Source organism: Emydura macquarii, unplaced genomic scaffold (genome assembly GCF_026122565.2).
Source record: "Emydura macquarii macquarii isolate MOO-44397 ecotype Brisbane River unplaced genomic scaffold, CSIRO-AGI_Emac_v2 contig_1027, whole genome shotgun sequence".
NCBI classification, from domain to species: domain Eukaryota; kingdom Metazoa; phylum Chordata; order Testudines; family Chelidae; genus Emydura; species Emydura macquarii.
The window spans coordinates 18,300,908-18,320,805 of NW_027131164.1; the positions used below are offsets into that span (position 1 = coordinate 18,300,908).

A 19,898-nucleotide genomic window follows, 5' to 3' on the forward strand; every position below is an offset into this window, starting at 1 on the left:
GAAATCACCAAGGACATGTGGTTAGCATGTTGGCCCAGAGATCAAGCACATTATCTTCCCAATGAGCTTGATCCCCACTAGCTCCAGGGAGTGGGATTCCGAAAATCTGTTGTGAATCTGAAGTTTCCACATGTTAGCATAATTCGTTATATGCCAACCACTTAACAAAAGCGAATGACCCAAAGAGTTCCCAGCTACCATACAAATATGTAATCAGCTCTTACTATGGAATGAAAGCAGTGTTTCCCTGTGCCTTTGTTGGAATTTCATGCACAGTGTTTGTTTGCTAAATCCAGCCTGCTTGTCACCACGGTATATGGTCACGTCATCCAGATTTATCATTTTTAATGGGATGTTTAACACACACACAATTTCTTGTGTAAAGGAGTCACGCACAAAATCATAGAATACCTGCATCATTTCTGTTGCCTTTTTTTTTTTAATCAGACACTGTTGCTCATTATAAAATTCACCCACAGCAGATTGTTTTTCTTGTCATTTATGTAATGTGCTAGTACTTTTGAGTCATCCTTGTCATATTTCTTCCCACAGCGAAACGTTATTGTAAGAATTCAAGCCCAACCAGCAGCACAACAAGCAGCTATGCCCCTAGCAGCAGCAGCAATATGAGTTGTGGTGGAGGCAGCAGTGCCAGCAGTACCTGCAGCAAGAGCAGCTTTGACTATACTCATGACATGGAGGCAGCACACATGGCTGCCACTGCTATTCTGAATCTCTCCACTCGCTGCAGGGAGATGCCTCAGAACCTCTCCACTAAACCTCAGGATCTCTGTGCCAGGGTAAAAATTAGCAATTATGTTTGTTGATGATGATACAAACCTCTTTCCTGCACTAGATTTGTGCCCTAATAGATTCAAGAGTCGCTTTAATACCTCTTGCTTAATCTTTTTTCTCAAAATGAACAAAAATTTGGCAGCTCAGCTGAGGCAGCAAAATAAAAGATAAAGATGCAAATTACTCATCAGTAACTCTTGAAATCCAGATCAGTGTATAGAGTTAAAATGGTTCTGATATAATGTGTTGTTCTCTGTTTTAATCCTTCTCTTACTGATGGAGTCTATAGTAACTATGGAAGCTATTTAGGTTGCTTAAGTGGTATTAATTGCACTATAGATTTTTTACTAACCACTATCTGATTTATAAATTGTAAGAAAAAGCATGGTTTAATAATGTAACTTCATGTATAAATCACACATGGGCCCTGAGGTTTTATGATGTAGTACAAAGAAAATCTATGGTATTGTACACAATAATGTCTTACCTATCTAGAATATAATTGCTCTCAAATCGATGCATAATACATTTGAAACAAACAAAAATTCCTTCAATGCAGATAACTTTTAAGTTGCATAACAGTAATAATGCAGTATCACTCGTGCTCTTCAAAGTGTTAGTAAATTCTCAATATATTATTAAATGGCAACACTAAAACAAAGTACAAAGATTTTGATGTTAACCTTTATGTATTAAGAAAAACAGTAGCATTATTAAAATTCATCCAAATTATAAAACTTTATAAGAACATTTTTATTTTGTTAAAACCAGATTAAATCTTGATTCTGACATCTGAGGAGAAATGACTATTTAAAACACACCAGCAACCAATAAAGTGCAACCTATAGGAGGCCACTAGATGGCTAAATAGACAGATGCAGTGCAGGGGAAACAGTTTTATTGTGCTTATAGAAGAGCTTTTGAGCTGGCAGACATGTTCTGCTCTTCTCCAGATAAACAAAGGGTTTTTTTTCCTGTTATATAAAGCTTCTTGATCATACATAATGAGCTAACAATCTTAGCAATAGTTATTAGTAATGTTCTTAATTTATACGAATTTCAGTAAGGTTAGTAATTTTGTTTTCAAATGCTTCCTTTTATATTAATTGATTTAATCCTATAGATGAAGGAAATCTCTTTGTGGCATGCAAATAAATGTGATTGTTCTCAATACCAACAGGAATTGGAAAAGTTTGAGAAATAACCTTAAAATATTGTGTGGCAAAAAAAAATGAAATGTCAAATCTGGGAAGATAAATATAACATTATCATGCATAAATTAATATCAAGGCAGTAATCAGGAATAAGATATTGCAAAAAGTGTTCGTGTAGAATAATACTGTATAATCTATCAAGGCACTAACCCAAAGCAAGGAATTTTCATTCAGTATCTTGCTGCAGTTCTCTTATTACTTCAAGACGACAAAGAGCTGCTAGACATCTGAGTAGACTAGCATTCACAGCAGTTCTGAAATCTAATTTCTGGTGAAGTGTTTTACTCTTGAAAAATTAAGGATTGGTTGGGTATTTCGCTCCCCCCTGCTCTCCCTGCTCTCCCCACCGCATCTATATGCCCTCCCACTCCTTGGGGAAAAGAAAGAAGAAGAAAAAGAAGAAGAGGAAGATGATTTGAAATGAATAATTCTTGATCTATTTTCAAGCATAAAACAAAAACCTCAAACCTATTCACCCTGTACTTCACAGTTCCTCAGTCACTGCAGGGAACGTCAGTACCAGCTTTGTTACCCAAGCCAGCTGATTATATAAATAGTCTTTGGAAAGTTAAGATATATTAAACCTTAACATCTGTGGTGGAGTAACTGTGAAATTGGATGCATTTTCTCATAATATGAAAGTAGTAAACACAGTGTAAACGGACTTGCTTTAGAACCAAAGCTTCCCTCCCCTCCCCCCCCCCATCTCTTTAACTATTAGCGTTAGAAGAGCAAAATATTCTGCTTTTTTGATGCAACTGATGCTACCTAGTACCTGGTTTTTATTGCTCTAATCACATAAGGAAGTGCTGGAAGGATTGGAAGTAGGCAGAATCATACAGATGTTAACTCTGTTAGACTAACCTGTCAAGGAGTAAGTCAGAGACATAAAAACAGCAACAAGAAAATACCTTTTGGGATTTCTCATTTCACTGTCAGTTTTTATACCTGTGTTTTGGGGGATGGTTGTGGTTAGTGGGAAGGTCTCCCCTTTCCTTCCAAAGATCAGATTAGCCTTTTGTGAAGATCTGAGTGAATCTACTTTAACAGTGTAACAGAATCATAGTGTAATTTTAGTGTAACAGAATCATGCTATGTGTGGGAGGGGGCTTAATGCTTACAATCTATACAGGCATGATAAAGCCTTTTATCATTCTTCTAAGCAATTAGATTAAAAAACACAGAGAGGTGACAGTTTGATATTCAAAAACTGAATTAACAATATTTTTCTTATTTTGACAGAATCCTGATATGGAAGTCGATGAAAATGGAACCTTGGATCTAAGCATGAACAAACAGAGACAGCGAGATGGTTGCTGTACCATTTTGACACCATTGGAGCCAATGTCGCCACAACGACAAGCTGTGATGAATAACAGGTGTTACCAGCTGAATGAGGGTGATTGCTGGGACTTGCCAGTGGACTACACTAAAATGAAGCCCAGAAGGATAGATGAAGATGATTCCAAAGAGATTAATGTATGTCTTTTTCATCTAAAGGTTCTCATTGCAATCTGATTGTTTTATTCCTTACCTTTCTAAAATCTGGAGAGAAGAGGAAACACAATGTATAGGTAATAAACAAAAAATGGATGGTTTCCTGAAAAGAGGACTTTCTGGTGGTTAATCTTTCAAAATATATCATGTTGGTACACATCTGATCAGTGACTAATTTCCATCAGACAACACTTGAACTACAAATGTGAATCATGTTTTCTAACAGCACTGTCTTGTTAACAAATATTTTCTTCTGTGAAGGTATTCTAATATTTCAAATCTATCTTATTCCATCTGAGCAAGTTGACATAACTTTTTTCAATATTGGTATCAAGTTCTTACCAGCTCTCAGGACAAGATATTCTTCTCAGATTGAGAATCAAAAGTGAAGTACTGAATATTTAAAAGTATGTATATACACAGAGATCCATGCAAGAAGCATGAGCAGAGTACATTATAAGTTTTTCATTAATTTAGCTAACCAGGATTTTGTTGTCAAAAGGCCTGCTCTGACCTTCCCTGTGCATTCAGGAACGTAGAAGCACAAAGCTTTGGGTATGCAAGGGATACAAGATGGGGCTTTTATACCATAGAAATGTAATATTTTATTTCAATAATATTATGAAGGAATATGAGGTGTAGTACACTCTAAAAACTTGCACATAGAAAGAGGTAAATAAGGAAAACTTGCTCCGGAGTGAATTTATTTTAAGTTTCAAAGCTGGTAACATGTAGCATGTGTTTCAGTCACCACTATGAAAGGATGGTCCTGATTGTTGTAAGACAACTGCTTTTCTTTTCTTTTCTTTTCTTTTCTTTTCTTTTCTTTTGAAGCTACTGTTTGTATTTGTCAGGTTTCAACTCTTGCTCACCTGCCTGTTTGCCATATTTAACCCCCTGTAATTTAGATATAATTTTACAATTCCAGATTTTGTGTAGTAATAATTTTTTGATTGCTTGATCTACTTTATAAGATTTGAATTTTTACCACCCATAGCAGTGTCTCACTCCAATATATTTTAATTAAAATATAGGATGGCATGATTTAAAAACAATAAACTTAGAAACATACAATAAAGTGACATTTGCTTTATATACCTTGGGTGGAATGCTAGCTCCGCTGAACTCAATGGGGGCTTTGCCTTTGACTTGGTCAGGGCCCGGATTTCTCTCATTATCTAAGAAATGGAAGCTATTAAATACAGCCTAGCACTGAAACAAGCAGAATCATTCTTTAATTCTGTTGCTCACAGCACCATCTGCAGGAGTTTTTGTATCATTGCCTTCAGCCACTCTTTCTTCACTTCTGAAATTAATGCTTAAGTTTCAAATATAAAATAACTAAATCCATCAGTAAATTTAATTACAAAATTATATTCTGCCAGGCAGATCCATTGAAGTTTGCCTCAGATTGTGACACTATATGTGTGTTTAGCAATTGGCTGCTAACATCATTCCTGATTCATCTTTTGGGAGAATGCTTAACCATTTAAAAATGTTATTGAAGTTGGCATTTTGATGGATAAGATACTATATTTAGGCTTTTTTTTTTCTGTTGCTGTGGTTTGTAAAAACTCGTGACTTTGGAAAAAGTATTGATTCTTGGGAAAGAAAACAGTAGTTGACTGTCAGAGGCAGCTGCTGATACAATTGGGAATAGACACCATAAAAGAGAGAATATCTGACTTTTGCCTCCTTCTCCTCAAATTAAAAAATGTAATTCTTTTTCACATGTTCTAAAGTGTGCATTGAAATGTAAAGGTCTGTCAGTTGAGAAAAGGTAAAATAATGTCAACATTTTTGTGATTGAGTGGGAATAATAGAGGCATATGTCTGATAACTTTACATTGCATTGTTTTTTATATATATTGTAGCCTCACCTAAGTGGGACTAACACCTGTATGTTTGCCTGCAGCCAGAAGATTTGGATCCTTTCCAAGAGGCACTTGAAGAACGAAGGTATCCTGGTGAAGTTACAATCCCAAGCCCTAAACCCAAATACCCTCAATGCAAAGAGAGCAAAAAGGATTTAATAACGTAAGCATAATGTGAGGTGAAATTATTTTTTCTCTTTTTAACCTTTTCTCTTTGTCTTTTTTTAAACAAATGAGTACATATTTGCCTTGCAGTATGAGCATGCAACATTTGCAGCATATAAATGTTTCAAACTGCCAGTTAAGTAAAGTAATAAGCTAACATGTATATGCTTGTTCTTAATGATGCTATATTGTATTGAGACGCTATTTTCATTGAATGCTGTTCATTTTGCAGCTTTTCGATAGGATGCTTAAATCCCCTTGCAGTCATTGCAGCTAAACTGGAAACAATGAAACTTTTAAAAGTTTTTTTTTTTAAACATACTTACTATTTTGGCTGTTTTTGTTTTTGTTTGGTGGCAGATGTCCAACACCAGGGTGTGATGGGAGTGGTCATGTGACTGGTAATTACGCCTCACATAGAAGGTGTGACTTCATTTTTTTCATGGTGGATTCTGTCTTTTCAATTTATTGTTTTCAGCTTACCTCAACAATGCTGTCAAAGTAAAAATGTTGAACTATGTGTTAACCCTTTGAGTAGTATATGTTGGTATTAAAAGCATGCTAATTTGTGTGTTGTATAAACATCTTTTATTTTTAAATAGATTACTAAATTCACCAAAGTTTTCTTAAGCTTTTGAATAGTTAACCCAGGGATCACAAAATATTTTTGTTACATTTTACTACTTTGTAAAGACAAAGAAAGCTCATTTATATTATGTAGTATTGGAAGTAAAGTTTATATCTAAATATATTCAGAGGGTTAACTATATTACAAAATTCAATATTTCAGCACTTGCCCCATCGCTTTTCTGCATTACAATTTTTAATTTTTATTCTTTATGTTGTGTTTGTTTGGGAGAGTTTAGCTTGTAAGAAGGTTGACTTACTTGGATATCCTGCCATGTCTTACAGTCTGTCTGGCTGCCCCTTGGCTGACAAAAGCATTCGAAGTATGCTGGCCACAAGCTCACAAGAACTCAAGTAAGATAAAAAGAAAATTATTCTGTTTACATATTTATTTGCTCAGCAGTTGCATATAATAATGACAGACACTAGATATGCTATTTGGATAAGTACTAGCTAATGTACAGGAACTGATCCATGCTTGGAATTTCCACTGAAATCAATAGGAGTTCCATACAGTGATTGGGCCTATAAATAAGTCTATTTCTTTGTTACTTTCTTCTGTGCATAGAGCACATGTTAAAGATGGGCAGACTTCAGAAATTTTGCGGTCTGAGTCTGGACAAGCATCTAAATTTTGGAATCGCTACTCAAAGTTTATCTGAACTATCTAAACCTCTTGAATTTGTCAGTCTTAGCTGGAAATGTCAAGATAATAGATTGATGAAACTATTCTGATTCCAAACTTGGCAAAACAATTATCTGACTATTTCAGAACCTTAAGGAAGTTTCATTTCCAAAAAAAAATAATTAAAGATCCATTCTTATTTGTAAGGAGGAGGTAGGAATTTTTAATGTAATCTGAACCAGTTCACATATCCCTAATTCATGTATTATTCTCCCCAGGTTTGTATTACTATTGTCAGCCTAATGTATTGCCTCATTCAACTACCTTTTTCTGGAGTTTTCTTTGCTATTCTCCTACATGTTAATGATTTCTTTTCAATGCTTTAGAGTGAAAATTGTAAGTAAAAAAGTTAGTGTATTAAAGTATTATGTTGAATTAGTCAATTAAAATATAAAGAAAATCCTGTAGTTTTGTCTATGCTGAAATAAGATCTTTTAATATTTACAGCAATTAAATATATTTATATATGATTAATTACTCTATTCTTATTTAAAAAATTGTTTTTAAATCTAGATACTACAAATGGTTTTTACAGCTGTAGTTAAAGTCCTACCAAGAATTTTGTAACCTCCTTCAAAAATGTGCATGTTCTGTTTTGATCAAGCACTACTACAGTCCAAACTTACTGTTCTCCTTCAGCCAAAGCTTTGGTTGAAACTGTGCACATGGAAAGGCTGCAGGATTGGATAATTATGTGCTATTCTTCAACAAGCCCCAAATACATGGTAGTGAGGAGCAGATATTTAAAAGTAAGGAGGCAAAATTTGGGAAAGGACACTATGCACAATTACTTTGTGGTGATTCCTGACAAAGCTGAGAAGTATACCAAACATTATTGTGGAGAGTGAGGGAGAGGGGGCTATCTTTACTGCCATGACTAGCATTTTCTTGAGATTCATGCATACATTGTTGGGAGAACAGATCCTAAAGTCTAGGAAATGTTCCAGAAAGTCAGCTGCTATGTCAGATTGTTCCCTAGATTTGTCTAACATAGACAGTAGGTTCTCATGAGGGGTAAGAAATTCCTTTTGCCTAATTTCAAATCCACTCCAAAATTACAGGTTCGAATGCTCAACTCAAACATTATTGGGATTCTATTCCACTAAAAGACTGTGAGATGTGAAGGAGCAGGGAGAGGGCATGGAGAAAAAAATCAAATGAAAGCAGAGAGTAAGAAATAAAGTATGGGCAGAGAGACCCTTTGACTCAGAACCACATGGTGAGTGTGCAGGAGTCAAACTGCAGCCATATTGGTTGGAGGCATCATGCCTGCATAAGACAAGCACAGACATGATGATTCCTGTGGGAGCAGGGAAACAGAGTTTACCATAGGCCCTTGCTGCTCCTTTAGAAAAGGTGCAACATACAGCGACTCCACTTGTGCTTGTGTAGCATTGATTACAACACTATGAAGCCTCCTTTTTATACCCTACTGCCTCTTCTTCTCTCCCAAGCATCTCAGTCTATTTGTCCAGAAAGTTCTAGTCTCACTCGTCCAGCTCTCCAGTTCCCTCCACTCCTTGCTTTTCGTCCGATCTGTCTCTCTTCCCTCTTCTGGTCTCCAGTCACACATCACCCTCACGTTTCTTGTCCCTATCTCCTTTCCTGGACTCCTAATCCAATATCAGTGGGTTTCCCTATTGCAGTTCCTTGTCCCAGGTTCTTTGTCCAGCCAGTGCTCATTGCCCCCCGACCTTGGCTCCTCATGAGATCTCTCTCCCCACTCATCTCCTTCTCCCTGCCATCTCTCTTTCCATGTCTCCCAGTTTAAGTTTCCACCCTGGCTCCCAGTTCCAATCTTTTTGCCCAGCCAGCCCCAGTTTCCTTCTTACCCAATCCCTTCACCAGCCTCCACTCTCAGTCACATCATCTTCATGAACTTCTTTTCCCAATGTACTCCTTCCTCTCCCATCAGGTCTGGCTTCTGTCCCCTCTGCATTTGAATTAGGCAGTTTAATGCCCTAACAGGAGGAGGGCATTAAACGTACAGGAGAGAGAGTCTCTCTGCTGTCACTTCAAATGCCTGAACCTTGCATGGCCTGCAGCAGCACAGAGCTTCAACTGAAGTGAAAATCCTGCTCATCCCTGGGCTGGAGCATGTCCAGTACAGATGGAACCATCATGGAATTTAGCTGCTAAGATCTAAGAAGATTTTACTGAGCATGTGTGATCTGTGATTTTGAAAGGCTTATAACTCTGGCCAAATTTGGATGGATTTTCACAGGGATGTACAAGGCACATTCCTGACTCAAAGGCATCCCCCTGCCAAACATCAAGTCTCTGCTCCAAAACATGGGTGCACTAGAGCTTTTCAAAGAAAAGGTCACCAGAACTTTTTTAGCCTGGCCACAATAACTTATTGTTCCCTAGCATCATACTTGGAAACAACTGAACTGTTTTGGCTGAAATATTCCAGAAATGTTCAGCCTGAGGCAGACCCCTTCAGCCCAATGGGTTAAAGTTTGGCAAATTTATAAGCAGGTGAAAAGAGGGTCTGATAATGTGATGTGTTGGGCAACCATAATAATAGGCAGTGTTACATGCTCCACCTATACTTCCCATATGTGAAAGTGATATTCATGTGATCAATGAATTTATCATTCACTTTTGATCTGCCTTGTTACCACTAATGCATCTTCTCTGGGCTAGTTCTAACATTCCTAACATCTGAACAGCATCAAACAGCTGCCATTTTTTAAAAAGTCAACCTGTCAGAGAAATGTTTCCTTCTTTCCCCAAATTGTACAATTTCCCTCACAAAAAATTACACTGCCTGAGACCCAGAATAGATAATATTCAGTTGTGTACCAATGATGGGACAAAGGGTTGGTATCTCGCATCCCTGTCAGACTAATAGTATGTATACTATCCCATTGGAAAGGAGAGATTCCCAGCTTGCTTTTAGCACTTGCTTCCTGAAAAAGTCCAGAATAGCAGACTTTAACTATGGGACATTTTTATCTATTAAAAAAAATCTGTTTTAGATATTTTTGAAAGTGTTTCTCTATATATATCTGTAGCTATATATGTAGACATAAAGAAAGAGAAATATTGAAACTAATGTTTTATATTATATTTGATCTAGTTATCAAATTTTCAGAATTTTTCTCCCTCTAAGCCTGAAAAAAATGAACAGATCTTAACAAAGTTACTAAGTCTACTGCATACCGAAAATTGCAGAAAAAGGTCCAGTAAATTGTTTTATATCTCTGAAACATTTGTAAATTATTTTTCTCTAACATATGACACAGAATACATGATAATGTAGTGTGATATAAAGATTGTAATGCTGGATTGTACAGTTTGGGATGACCTGCATAACTCACTCATGGTTTTGCCATTCATGGGTAATGTGACAAATCTTAAACTCACTCTTAGAAAACCTTTATAAGGCATTTTACAATTACGTATTCTGTGTGTGTGTGTATATATATATTATAAAACATGCACACAAATATGTGTGATATAATATCCAAACTGGAATTATATCTGGACACCATGCCTAGCACAGCTGTGCAAAAAGTGCTCTGAGATACGTAATGAACATTATTGACTGTATATCTGCTACTTCTTTTGTCTCTCCTCTACCTAGGAGTGGACTCATTGAGCTGGTCCACCTGTTTCTTCCTGCTTTCAGCACCCCTCCTAGTATCCTATTTACTTGTGTATATACCCAGTTGGCTTATAGACAGGTCACTGTTTTTTAAATAACTGAAATATTCAAAGTAGTGCTGAGTCATATATAAATATCTAAGGTAATTGTCTTTAAGACATAAGTAGCATCAAAAGAAGTGGGTACTGGGGACTTCAAGGAATTTTAAGGTCTTAAAATGGACAAAATAATATAAGAATCCAAATCCTTTGATGGCTAGAGCACAGTCTCTTTTGGTTAATTATTATGTTTATCTTAATGTATTTTTTATCTCAGTTCTATAGTCTACAGAGATTGGGGTCTTATAAATACCATAAATCAGATTGATAGACAGCGTCCAGAACAACTGTGTTGACACAGCTTTCTGAGGCATGAAAGCATCCATGGTGAAGAACAGAGTTGGCCAAACTCTTTCTTGACATCCAAACATTCCAGTTGCAATAGCATACTGGAACATTTTTTGCTGATGGATGCCATGCAGTTTATATGACCCTTCAGCCACACAAAGTCTGAGCATAAACATGTCTCTCTCACCAACAAAAGTTGGTCCAATAAAAGATATTACCTCACCCACTTTGCCTCCCTAACATCCTGGGACCAGCATGGCTATAACAACATTGCATACATAAACATGAAACACACATGCATAGATCAGATACAGGTGAAGGAAGTTACAGGGTTTGATCAATAATCTTCATTGTTGAAGGAATTTCTTTGGCTCTTAGCTCTGGCGCCAGCAGAGAAGACTTCAGTATTTTTAAGTGTCTCTCTGAAGAAATTAACATCTCGCCTGAATCCAAGACTCTCCAGGGTTAGGTTACAGGCTGTAGTGTTGGCAAAACACAAACTTCTTTCTTAAAAGACAAAAAGATTCTGGATTGAATATCAAACCTCCCTATGGTGGGAGAGCAATTCAAATAACAGTTACAGTTATAAAGTTTAAGGTGAAGAGAAAAAGGTCAGTTGTTAAATACAGTTTTTACCTTAACCTAGTTTACTGTTTCCTAAACAGTTATAGTGACTTATGTCAATAATTTGAATGGTGAATAAACTAGTCCAAGCCAAACCGGTCCTCTTTTTTTCAGTGCCCAGTCAGCCAGAGCATCTGTGTAGCAGTGAGTTCAAGGAAATGGCAAATCTGTTTCACATAGTACTTTCAGGTGGATTCTGTAGTTTAAAAAATAATTACACATTTTATAAGACTTTGTGTAAGTTGATCATGCTAAATAAGTCACCTACAATAAGACATATTACCGAATTTAACATTGTTTCTCTAAGATCATTTCTCTGCCAAAGACTCACGTGTGCCTCCTTGTGTTAGAGAAAATGTTAGTTTTATATAATTATATTAAATTAGCCTGACCTCTAAGATGTTTTGGGTTCAAATATGTCCCCAGAACTTCCAATAGACCTCCAATCCCCAAAAGACCCTTGTTCCTAAGCAGATTTTCACTGCCTGGAATTGTCTTCTGGGGGGATATCCGGTGTCCCCTCTGTCATCTGTAGAGAAGGACATTCTTGTTATCCTCTCTGCACAGAAGCCTGAGGGCTTCTCCTTTCCTGGTCTCTCTCCATGGTAGAGAGGTAGGCTCAGGACTTCTATTGGCTTTTTTCCACTCTGAAGGTGGAGGATCTTGTGGTTTCCTTTCCCTCTTCGTCCCTGTGTCACCTTATGCCCTAACTCCCATATTGTTGGATACCCAACCCCTCCATCTTGTCTTTTCATGTGTCTTTTCATCTCTCTAGATCCCATTCCCCTTATCTCTTTCTTCCCCTTCCCATTTGTGTCATCCTGTGACTGTCTCCTCCTCAATCCTGAGGGCGAGGGAGAAATGAGCCATTCTGCACCTCTAGGTATCTTACCCATCCCTGCCAATTACTGCAGCCTTAGAGTGGGAGGTTAGGAATTGCCCCTAGGCTGGTGAATTTCACCGTTTCCCAGTTGTTCTCTTAGCCCATATGCTGCTTTCTACCCTCAAGCAGAGACCATTGATGCTCAGAAAGGGAGTGAGGGAATGCAAAAGGAGCTGTTTAGCTGCCTCAACAGACCTGTGTCAGATTTCCACGGGTTTTGGCCAGGCGTGCAAATGCCCAAGGCAGTCCCAGCCAAAATGGCGCAGCTGGCAAGTCAGCAGAAAATATGGTGCTTGTTATTGTTTTTAATTATTCATACTAATCAGAAGACATTTGGAGATCTTGGGCCAAATCCTCACTACAAACTCCCAGAGACTTCAGTTACCTAGACCAGCTTGCTTTAGTGGAAGCTGAATGAGTAAAGACTGAGTGAGGACAGCAGGATTTGACACAGAACATGTAATTTCAGAATAGTTAAAACCTGAACCCTTTGTAATACAGAGCCTTAATGGTGAATTTTGAAGACTTAAAAAATAGTTTATGGCCACAACTCAGCAATAAAACGAAGACTTAAATATTACAAATATGTTTCTTTAAGCCATATATTTAGGGATGGATTGTGATTGGTTTTTGCAGAGATTGAAAGGGAGCAGCCAAAGACCCTCCCTTGCTTGATTAGTCCTTGTGAGGGCTTATCACAGTTGTTTAAAGGAGTGCAGCGATTTCTCTCTCAGTGTGCCCCTAGAGACAGCCAGTATTCCAAATGGGGCAGGGAAGAGGCCACCCTAGCCTGCAGAACTGGTCAGCCATGCTGAAAGGAGTAGTTTGAAAGGAGAATGGTGCAGCCTATGAAGTTAGGGTGACAATATTTCCCTGATAACTGGCAATGTCCCTGTTTTTGGAGCTGGCCACTTTTACAGGGAAATGTCCCATTTTCTGTAAGTCCTGCTAACTGAGCACCTGAAGGAATCACTAGCCATCTCAGCCCATGAAATCAACATCAGGCTGACTGAGCTCATGGGGAGCTTCATGCATCTCCTCTCTAACTGTTAGGCACCTTGCTCTTTCCACTTTCCCACAAAGCCTTACATTGAGCTCCTTGTACCTAGCACAAGTCCCTTACCAAGTTGTGCACTTGCCTGGTACCTCACCAAAATCATTCCCTGAGCTGCCCTCCTCCTCTACCATAGTTGTCCTGTTTTTTCATTTTGAAAATTTTGTCACCTTATGTGCAGCCCTTTTGCACTTATGCCATTCAAGGAGGGATTATGCCTCCCTGAAACAGATTTCCTTTCCAAATTACTCACTAGGTAGTGACACTGCACTTTCACCCTACTTGGGCCAGGGTCTACATGCCACAATTCAGTCCTGAAGAATGAACTTCCCTCTCATTTGTCGAAGGGGGTTGCCTCCAGGTCATGTTTAAGGAATACTAACAGGGAAGTGTTGGGAAGCTTGCACTAATGCTACTATGATAATGTGACACAGAGGAATAGTGGAAGTAGCTGATATGTATTTCTGGTCTCTAGTTATTTGACATGGGTCAGGGTTACAGAAGATTAGAACCTCTATCACATGACAACAGTCATTATCTATCTATTTCAATGGTTACTGGTCTGTCCTCACTTTCTTTGAAAATCAAATGCACATAAAATACCATAATATCAACTATAACACACAGCTATAAACTAATACAACTAATTAGTAACATGCCAATGGAGAACTCTAGGAGGGCATGGGCTTGATGACCTTGAACCCTTCCAGATAATGAATTATTCTCTCTCTTATTCTCTGTATCGCTTTTTATTTAAAGGCCACTTCTTGTTCTCAAAACTGTTCCTTCTGTAGTGGCAAGTCTGGAGACAGAGGTGGATCCACCACCTAAAACTTGCATTTGCCATTCCTGGTATTTTTCATTGTCACTGACTGAATCATGTGTTACCTCTGTCCGCACAGAAGTACCATCACTAGCATTTTGGATACCCACAAGAAATAGATCGCCAGTGTTTTCATTAATTTTTTTCTAGAGTTCTTCTGTCCCTTTTGTAGGACTGACCCTCAGGGGGGCTTTATGACCTTGCTGCAGATGAGATAAAGGTTACACTGTCAGATTGCCAACCACTTTCCTGTAAGGATTCTAACATTTTCTCTCACCTACAGGGGTAACTGTTTATAGCTTGTTATAGCATTTCTTCTTCTCTACTTTCTTAGTGTGTATCTCTTCAGGTTTAATAGTTTTGACTCAATAAGCTTGCTAGAAGTTGGCACTAAAGTTTTTGTCCTTTGCCTACTGAGTACCTGAACTGGTGAGCCTTGTAAATAAATGTGCGGTGCACTGCAATATTCTAACAATGCTAAGTATGAACCCTTGAATCTGCCTGGGCTCTTTTTAAATCAAGTTCTTTGATATTTGCACTTGACTTTTCTGTTCATAAATTTTATTGTAAGGACTTGACGTGGTCTACCTGAACTGATGTTCAAAGAAAATTACCACAACGAGGCATTTATAAATTGTTGACCATTATCTGTTGGTAACTCATCTGCAATCTCATGGTGAAAAAATTATAGTTTACATTGTATTATTACATTGCTACACAGTGTATGATTTAAGAGGTTAATTTAAAAAAAAACAACACCCCTAGCCCCCACAACTGAGTAATATTCCACCAATAAGAGGTAATCATTTCCATTTCATTCACATACATCTGTGCCAACCTTGGGCCAAGTGTGATGGAATCTCATGTGGTTTCGGTGGGTTTTTTGCATTCTGTTTCCTGTATTTATTGCAGATTTCCACTTGGATACCTTATCTTTGATGGCAGCATGCATGCCTGGCCAGAACAGAACATCTTGGGCTCTGTTCCTGCACTTCTCAATACTCAAATGGGCACTGTAGGTTATATCTAGCATTTCCAACCTCATGTTGTGTGGTGCTATGACAATGTCCTTTGTACAGAATCCCAACATATGCAGCAATTTCATCTCTATAGTCACAATAGCCTGGGCTTTTCCTGTTAGCCATCTGTCTAGAACAACTTGCTCAAGCTCTTGAAAGGTTGGATCATTTCATGTTTCTTTCTTGAGATTGTCTGATTTTGTATCAGATATGGGTAACACTGGAGTCATTTACATAAAACCCCTCTTCTTGTTTTCACTGTTTAAAAATATGTTTCACAGTTTTAAAAGCATGCCTGCTCTGAGAAGCTCTTTACCAGGCATCTGCATTTCACTTGTATTTCTAATGCTACAAGGTTCTCCTTGTAGGCACAGGATCTGCCTACATGAAGCGCCTTTGCAATTTCACATTAATTTTCTGAAGTCTGGACTGTGCTTTGCACAGTGGCCACATGTAAATCCCAACAGTTTATGGGAATCTAAGTCTCATCGACCTTCAATGGTAGTTAGGCTCCGAAGGGCTTAAGTTACTTTTGAAAATGGGACTTAGGACTCATCTACAAGGTTCACTAGTCCACACCAGTTGGGTGAAAATTCTGCTGCACATTAGCGTACTGGGCATTAACTGGTCTTTGTGGGCCCTCCTGGGATTAAAAATTCCCTTGTGCATGTTGAAAGGGAACTACATTAATGTGCACTAGGGAACTTTTAGTGTGTGCCATCAGGGTTTACATGGGCCAGTTGGTGCACAGCACACTAATGCACACAAGAATTTACACCCCTATGGTATAGACCCATTCACCTTGTAGACAGGCCCTTAGGCTCTTAAGTCATTCAGGTACTTTTGAAAATGTTCTCCTTAGTTCTTAAGCTCTTTATTAATCTCAAAATATTTCAGTACTGATGATTCTGTGACAACTTATTTCAATTTCCAAAAGATTTTCTCCTGTCAGTCATCCCAGTGTTATTCTGTACTATCCCCAAGCAGCATTCTGAAGGGGCAATTAATTGTGACAAATTAGTGATGAATTTGCTTAGATATGTTAACATGCCCATGATTCTCTCTATGGTATCCTTGTCTTGGAGTCTTTCCATTTGTACAATTGCCTCCACCTTCCTTGGGTTTATTGCTGAATATTTGCCCTACATAATTTGTTCATATTCAGTTCAAGGGTCTTTTCTTTAGCACAGTGGCATCTCTCATTGTAGTGTTGATCATTTTTGCCTCAGATCATAAACGATTGCTTCCGTCCCATCCAGATCCATAAAGATCTGGGTGTTATGCTGTGGTACATCCCAAGTCCTGGAAGTTGCTTAAACACATATTTACTGAAAAGGGAGCTGCAGAGTTCAAAAAGTACTGTTGCATTTTCAAATCTAGAGATGCTCATTCAGATCCACAGATGGTGTAAGTTAGCATAGCTCCATTAGCTTCAGTGGACTGTCACTGATATACACCTACTGAGGATTTAGCCAGATGTCTTCAGCTGTTCTCTGGGGTTAGTATTAATGTTTGGTTGCTTTACTTAAACCATTTGGAATTACACAAATCTTTAACCTGTTTGATTTTATTATGGAGACCATACTGTTAATTCAGTTGCTGTCTGTATTTGCACAATAACATCTAATTTTACCATCTGGTCAAGTTCACCTTTTTATTTCATATCTTAGTACTAATGGGACTTTTTATAGTGCACACATTTTGGTGGTACAATGATATCTGTATCAATGTGATGTTTATATCCTTAATATATGTTCTAGTCTTTAAAACACCTTATCATATTCTTTAAAAGTATTTTTAGTATCCTGTTCAATGGAATTTATGCACACATTTGTTCATCTGTATTTGAACACTACTCTCCAATCCTAACACACATGGAATTTCTTACATTTTTTCAAAATCTTCTGAATAATTTTGCTTCATCTACAAACTTGCCAGTGTGGCTTTGCCACATGGGCTCATTTTGCCCACTGTCTGAGACAAGGTTTGTTGTTTTATCTGAACATTGGCCATCAATAATCTTTTTGTATACACTTACTCTGCAGTAGTACCAATTTTCAAATGATTTTTTATTCATTTATTTTCAATGTGTTAAACTGATGTGCTGCAGGAACTTGCTTTGTAAATGTATTGAGATTGAATAAAGAGCATTGGTTCATCATCATCGTTGTAGCTTTTTCATCCAGCTGTTTGTTCATGAATACATTTTGTTTTATTATTTCTTTCCAATTGGTGCTGAAAGCAGCACAGCCTTGCAAAATGGTTACAACTGACTATGCCATAACCAAGGTCCCATGAATTCTGCAGTAAGCTAGATATAAATTGAGTGACAAGGTCTGTGGATTCTGTGGCACTCCAGTGCAGCACAGTGAAAGTACTGCAATGACGTAATTTACATTTAAATACTGGAGGGTGGGTTTTTTTTATTAAGCCACTCTGAAAATAAATGTCAGGACAGTAGCCATTTTGTTATTTTGCTATTCAGTTTATTTTATGGTGTCTTCATTATCACGTCTCAATATGTTACAGAGTTTTGAACTGACAACATGTATTTGCATCATAGACGATGTCACATCATAGAAGCTGGGTCTTTGGCTGCTGAGTAGAGGAGATTTGGCAATTTGTGAACCTGGAGAGGAAACAGAGGCAGTGTAGGATTTTGGGCATACTGTTAGTATTTTTAATTTGTTCTTTGTATTGCAGAAGTACCTAAAAGCCCCAGTCATGGGCCAGAACCCCATTGTGCTAGGCATTGTACAAACATAGAACAAAAAGACTGTCCCTTGCCCAAAAGAGCTTACAATCTAAGTAACTTATATTTAAGTACTTTATATATAAGTATATTAGCTATATCTTTCTGTTAAAATGATGATCAGCAGTGAAATAGTCAATAGTTTGGTCATTTAAATGTAATTATTGGGTTTCAGAGTTAATACCACACTGAGATTAATGAGAGTTCACACTGCACAGAGCTGTTGTTTCAAGCTGTCTGCAGACTCAGGAAGACATTACTGCATCCATTTACAAATAATGCATGTTTTCAAGTTTATCTTTACCACCATGAGGGCTAGAAATATACTTTTTTCAAAAATAAAATATTACATTCTGAAGCACTTTTCTGCATCAAGAAATAGGAAAGGGGTAGATTCCCCATCACATTGTGTGGCTTCCTTGCTCAAACCTGCCTTATAGATAAATAGAGAACTTGATTCCTAAGACTGGTCAATCTGATACCTTTCTTGAGCACTTAATTCACACAAAAATATATTTTTTAAAGAGAATAAATATTTGAAAATCACATCTCATTCAGTTTACTTGCCATGTCCTTAGTTCAGGGATCTGGTTTTCTCCTTTATAAACTGATGGCATCTAAAAAACATAAAATAGTGAAGTGTCAAGTGCAGTCTGAATGCTGAATTCAGAACTTGTAAAATAAATAAGAAATAACTGATTTTCAGACATTTTCCTTTAAACCTAAATTTGAAATGTAAATCTGCACACCTATTCTGAGGCTGTTAGACCTCATTAATTTTTTACACACATTTTGAAATGTACTCCTAAATACCTAGGACATTCATTAAGAGGAATTAAATCCCACCCAAAACATGCCACCGTAATTACTGAATATCCTGTGAATGAAATGTAACTGGAAAAAGTTACATCTGGTTTCACCAGCTTTTAATCTTAAATGGCAAATTCTGGGTTTGGTAAACAGTGAACTGATTTTTATTGTTGTTATAGTTGTTTCTGGAAAAAGAGTTAAGCTGAAAATAAATCATAGATTTCTCCTAAAGGGAAACTGCAGGTACCATGACTGATAGTGATTCACTTTTTTCTGATACATTAATCAAGGATCAGATGTCAGGAAAGTGTAGGGATATCCCATATGAGCATTTTCCTGCATATTGCCACTAGCCTTGGTCTTGAATAAATTCTTATATGTTTCTATGTGAAAGGTTTCAGGGGATAGGAATATACATCAATTTTATTTTTGTTTAATTTTTTTAAAAAAACCCTAAGGTCCAATCTTGCCAAATCTCATTCAGATAAGAAGGCCTTCGGTGACACTAAGACCTGATCAGAGACCTGATCCAACGCCCATTACAAGTCAGTGGAAAAACTCCCATTAACATCAATAGATTTTGGATCTGGCCCCATATGAATAAGGGTTTGGAGGATCAAGTTCTATTACAGTCGGTGCCTTGAGCTCTCTGAGCAACAATATTTTAATGGAAAGAAAACATTATCATAGGGCCAAAGTCCGTTCTCTCAGCTCATGTGAGTTAAGTGTATATAGCCAAGAGCAGAATTTGCTGGCAGTATTCTTGCCAAAAGCAGTTTCAAATGGTTTCTTTTGTGCATGAAAGAACGCTTTCATTGATCAGATCCTTCTGAACAATCAGGGCTTGTCTACACTGCAGGCTTCATGGAGATCGATGCAGCGGGATTGATTGAGCGGGTCATGAAGACCTGCTCAATCAATGGGAGATGGGCTCTCTGGTCAACGCCATTAGACCACCTCCCCAAAAGGAGCAAGGCTGTGTCGACAGGAGGGCGTCTCCCATCGACACAGCACCATAAAGACGCTGCGGTACATCAACAGGAGATAACGCAAACTACGTTATGTATAACATAACGC

At 37.7% G+C, this 19,898-nt stretch overlaps 1 protein-coding gene across 1 annotated transcript in view; it reads left to right on the forward strand.

The window, feature by feature from the left end:
• MYT1L (myelin transcription factor 1 like) overlaps positions 1-19,898 on the forward strand; it is a 352,194-nt gene that overhangs the window by 275,888 nt on the left and 56,408 nt on the right. The window contains exons 13-16 of the mRNA XM_067544884.1: positions 553-800; positions 3,252-3,488; positions 5,422-5,543; positions 6,458-6,526. Of these exons, the coding sequence (XP_067400985.1) occupies positions 553-800; positions 3,252-3,488; positions 5,422-5,543; positions 6,458-6,526 (676 nt within the window). The remainder of the gene's footprint in view (positions 1-552; positions 801-3,251; positions 3,489-5,421; positions 5,544-6,457; positions 6,527-19,898) is intronic.